At 35.8% G+C, this 4,853-nt stretch overlaps 1 protein-coding gene across 1 annotated transcript; it reads right to left on the bottom strand.

Moving 5' to 3' along the window:
- Positions 1-720: 720 nt before the first annotated feature.
- LOC139128103 (uncharacterized) lies at positions 721-4,500 on the bottom strand. Its single transcript, XM_070693950.1, has 5 exons — positions 4,204-4,500; positions 3,798-3,900; positions 2,351-2,478; positions 1,018-1,246; positions 721-788 (listed from the first exon to the last, which is right to left on the bottom strand). The coding sequence occupies exons 1-5, from the start codon at positions 4,495-4,497 to the stop codon at positions 721-723; spliced, it is 822 nt and encodes a 273-aa protein (XP_070550051.1). The 5' UTR covers positions 4,498-4,500.
- Positions 4,501-4,853: the final 353 nt, after the last annotated feature.

Genomic DNA, 4,853 nt, shown 5'->3' with positions numbered 1-4,853 from the left:
AAAGTGTGAATTTCCGCCATTTATTGAAAAACGATTGTGAAAGTTTGGTTTGTTTGCAGCCTGAATTTATCACATTTAATGCAAGAAAACATTTTTTCGCAAAAGACGTTGGTATAACACATAAGAAAATAGAGTACTTAATCTGTCAGGTACTATACAAAATGTCACCTGAAATGTTCAGTTTTTCGATTTCACAGTTTGCTCATATTATCTATGTAATCAAATTACTTTTATAAGAATTTTAAACAAACTCATTGTACTATTTATATTTATGAGTTAAATCACAACACATAAGAAAATAGAGTACTTAATCTATCAGGTACTATACAAAATGGCACCTGAAATGTTCAGTTTTTCGATTTTACTGTTTGCTCATATTATCTATGTAATCAAATTGCTTTTATAAGAATTTTAAACAAACTCATTGTACTATTTATATTTATGAGTTCAATCACAACCATTACGAACCAACAAATTTACTCAATGTTGAAAGTGTTCTAAGTGCGACTTGGTATATTCACCTTGCAGCCGTCAGTGTTCCAGATGCCGGACGCCTCTTTCAGATAGTTACACATGATACACTTGACAGTCACAGAGAAGTTGAGATCATGTTCTAAGTTAAGAAATGAAAACATGATTTAGTGACGCGTGGTCGAGTCGACTGACGTTTGTCATATGATAGTTCGAACAAAAGTAAACAAGCTTACGGTTTTATTTTTTTTATTCTATCTCCATCAATCGTTTGAGCTTAATCTTCTTTTCATAAAACCAGGTCTTCATTTTCTCTCCTCAATAGTACAATTCCACCAGAAGCATATTTGAATGTATTTTCCAAATACTTGTTGTTCTTTTAGTCCACGTTTCTTATTCTATTTTGTAAAATGTCAAATTGCGCTGTGTTTAGCTTTTTAACACAACCTGTATGTGCGTAATATTTATCTGTCGCTCGAGCATTTTTAACCGGCGAAGGAAATTTGTCAATGATAACTTTAGAGACTATTGCATATTTTAACTTACTTTGTGGTACTGTGAAGGTGAGTTTATATCCCCCAGTTACCAATATGTAATGTTCAGGGATGAAAATACTTGAATGAACACCGTCAAACTGGACATCAAGAGAAAACTGGTGGGCATGGTATTCGGTGAAATTATCGCCCAAGACTTTGAAGATGTGCATAGTTACATTTCCGTAAAGTGGATCCGAGCTGTCTAACGAGATAACTACCGCATGGAACGGCTGTGATATCTATGAAAAAAGGTTTGATGCTCCGTGATTTCAAATATAATGTCAGAAATTAAAATTTACGGTACTATATGACATGTAAGTACTGCGGGTGATATTTTCCTAGACGACCAGGAACAGGGTATTGCGGTTCTCGACAAATATTTGCTCATATCAGCATGGTTGCCATGTTTTCTTTGTCAAATTCTGGACTAAGTTACATTACTGAGGCAGTGCGAATGACACAGATATTGATTCTACTCAAGAAACAGGTGATATTGGGTGTTGAAATGACCGATTAATTATACACCTTGCAAAGCGTGTTATGAATGACAGTAAAATATAATTGGAGACTATTTTTTTTCACGGACGCAATATGACATCTATTTAAATAGGCTTCCCTAGATTGTGACACGGTTCCGCAGACGTAAACATCATACCTTGCATTTACTTCACCATACTGAGTAACTTTACATGTATAGAAAACGAAGATTTCAAATTTCATTGTTCTTTACCCGCCTCGTTCGCTGCTGATCTCTTTACCTCATCTTGCCCATCATCATAGAAGATCACGTTTAAATGTGGCACATTCTGCCAAAAACAACCGGCTGACCGAAAGAGAAAGAGGTTTACAACCACAAAGTGGTATGGATTGTAGAATTGTATATAAACACACAACCTGATCGGCTGCTATAAAGCACTAGATCTTTTAGTGCAGTGGTCAGATGTAATGAGAAGCATGGCAGCGAACCAGAAGGACAAAAAACAAGCAAAGCTGAAAACGTTGTCATCTGTACATCCGAGTTTGAATAATTGTTCCTCCCCACACCACCAGACAGTACACGTCGGAAGTCGCAGAGTATGGTCTCCTCTTTGTTCAATGTGGTTGCACAATAAGCCAGCCCACTGAATTGAAATTTCACTGCCTCAGCTATTTTCGTAAGTAGTATACCAACTTTGTTTTCTTGTAACTTGGAAGTGTAGTTCGGGAACGTCTGGTGATGCTTAACGTGCATAGCTTTATCCATACCGTACGAAATTACACCTCTCTCTCTCTCTCTCTCTCTCTCTCTCTCTCTCTCTCTCTCTCTCTCTCTCTGTCCCTCTCTCTCCCTCTCCCTCTCTTACATTAAATCCAAATCCAAAGTGCGTTACGTCATCGTCTTCAAGATATACACCGCCAATCGACATATCAGTGTCAGCCTTTGGAGGATCACTGGCAAATGTAATGATGACGTCTTCTGTCATGTCTTTCGCTGGGTTTAAAATATACAAGGATTGTCATTAATTCCACTATTCATAAAACGTCATTTATTGAATATTGGCAATTACTCATTTGAAGATTTCCTTACCGTAACAATGAACTAGTATGAACCCTAGTAATGAACTGTTACGCTCAATTGTACAGGTTGAATTTCTATTATAATGATGTGACTGTCAGGAAATAGTTGACTGACTAACTGCCAACATTTAATATATTGACGATATGAATAGTAAACGAAGTATGATATATATTCAACCTACAGTGTAATTCATCAAGAAGAAAGAAGAAACACATGGCATTCACATTGCAAAATCTACTGATTTGTTTATGTTTCTCTGTCTGATGTGTGTGGAGAGGCCCTTGTGTGTTGTGTAACTGAGAGCACGTAGCTGATTAAATGTAAACAAGACTACATCCAGCCCTGCTGTGTCAATGTTGTAAAATCGCTGATACTCGTCAATTGAAACAAAATCTTGGTCAATTGATTTTTGCAGCTTGAAAGATTTTGATAACTTTTATTATTGTAACATGACATTAGATTGAACTTTTACACTGTTTTCGTTTCCTTTTAAGTGTAATGAATTTTGCTTATTTTAAAGCCCTTAATATGACGAAATACAAGATTCTTTTATTTCAAATAATGTGGTCAGTGTGCAATGATATTATTACAAAGTCTGGTCAAGACTGAATTCGTTTATAACTGTAGAATATTAAAACCCATAATAAAATACCTTTCCATCTAGCAAACCAGTAATAAAAGCCGCTCAACGGCTAAATTCCCACCTGTTAGAAACAATCGCATTAGAGGCTACATACACACAGTTAGCCATTTCCAAAAAAAGACTGGGAGAAGTACCAAAGGCGTATTTTCACAGAACGATGAAGGTACAGGTATGGATATTTTAAAGGTCACGACCAAATTCTAACAACTAGAACCAGTTAACAACATATACAAATTAAAAACAATCGGGATTGTATAATGTAATGCAACACAAAATAATAGAACACAGTTCAAGAAATATTTTGCCTTCATGTTGCTTATATTGTGACTTGAAGAAACGCAAAGTCAATATAAAAGACAAAAGATTAAGTTCTGCAATTCTCACGGAAATCTATGGTTTGTTTTTTTCTTGTGAAGCTGCATGCCAATGGATATAAAACATGTGGTGCAGGCCTGACTAAAGAAGTACATAAGATACATAAGTCTCAATAAACAGAGAATGATAACTTTGAAAACATTAATCCCGCCAAAAATTATGGTATCAGTGTTTGAAACAGTAGCTATACAATTGGCCGACTTAATATTTTTACCTTCTAGTTCATTGTCTTCTCTGTCAGTAAAGGACAAACTCAAGACATCGTTTGTGTAAGCCTTGCCGCCAAGTTGAAATGATCTCTTGTTTAATCGTTTGATCTGTCATAGATTCAATGCAAAGTTTGAGAATTTAGATCGCTAGATATTTCTCGAAATTATGTTGTCGTATGCTCCATATATATCGTAGACCTTTCAGTGTATTGATATATAGGTGTCCACTCTAACATGGCTAGCTAAGTCATTTAAAAAATGTATTGCAGTGAATGTCGAGATCAGTACACTCAATATCACAGTTTTACTTCAGCGAGTACAGAAGTAAATCCCAGCACATATACATTCATTGTATTTTTTGTCTTCGCCTGTGTCTCTACGTGAATGAACTGATACTTAATCTATACTTACAATCCTATTAAGGGTACCGTTTAATGAAAGGTCGGCAAAGATATTCTCTACTTGTGGAATTTCAAATCCATTTCCATCTCCAATCACTACTGACACATTTGTGAGTTTCTTTGCAGTGCCACTTTCAAGGTTCAAACTAATTGAAGGGGTGTCCAATACCACAGGACCACTACCAGGCCTAATGTAGCTTAGAACAAACTTGGCTAGACTATCTGTTACGTTCAACACAGATGCTATCAACAAGTCTCTGCCTTGATCATCCTCCTCAGCCAGATCTGAAGTGTTTTGTAACATTCCTATGCCTGTATCAACTAACTCAAGTATGTCTGTAGGATGATAAACCAAATGATCTCTTTAACGACCCGATTAACATAAATATGGGCAACAGAAATACTTTGTGTACAAATTGGACATTGCCGATGTAACTGACTGATTTTTATCCTTAATCTAAACAATATCCTCGTACTGCACAGGTGGCGCATTTATTCAAGGCAACAGTTTTATGAAAACAATACATTTTTTATGTTCAGTGAATGATATCAACCATGCGCTTGTTTTGAGTATTTTTGTTTAGGTTGAATTATCTTGTAAATGTGTAGAATGACCAACGTCACTGCAACTGTTAACTAACACTGACAAATAGTAAAGAT

Source organism: Ptychodera flava, chromosome 3 (genome assembly GCF_041260155.1).
Source record: "Ptychodera flava strain L36383 chromosome 3, AS_Pfla_20210202, whole genome shotgun sequence".
NCBI lineage: Eukaryota > Metazoa > Hemichordata > Enteropneusta > Ptychoderidae > Ptychodera > Ptychodera flava.
This window is presented reverse-complemented; position numbering and strand designations above follow the sequence as displayed.

What these genes read in the sequence shown, in the direction of transcription:
- LOC139128103 (XM_070693950.1), bottom strand. Translation starts at nt 4,497, where the DNA reads ATGTTACAAAACACTTCAGATCTGGCTGAGGAGGATGATCAAGGCAGA. An exon ending in ACGGTACCCTTAATAGGATT is followed by an intron (nt 3,901 to 4,203) that starts GTAAGTATAGAT and finishes AATCTATGACAG; the next exon opens with ATCAAACGATTAAACAAGAG. An exon ending in CACCTTCACAGTACCACAAA is followed by an intron (nt 789 to 1,017) that starts GTAAGTTAAAAT and finishes TGTACTATTGAG; the next exon opens with GAGAGAAAATGAAGACCTGG.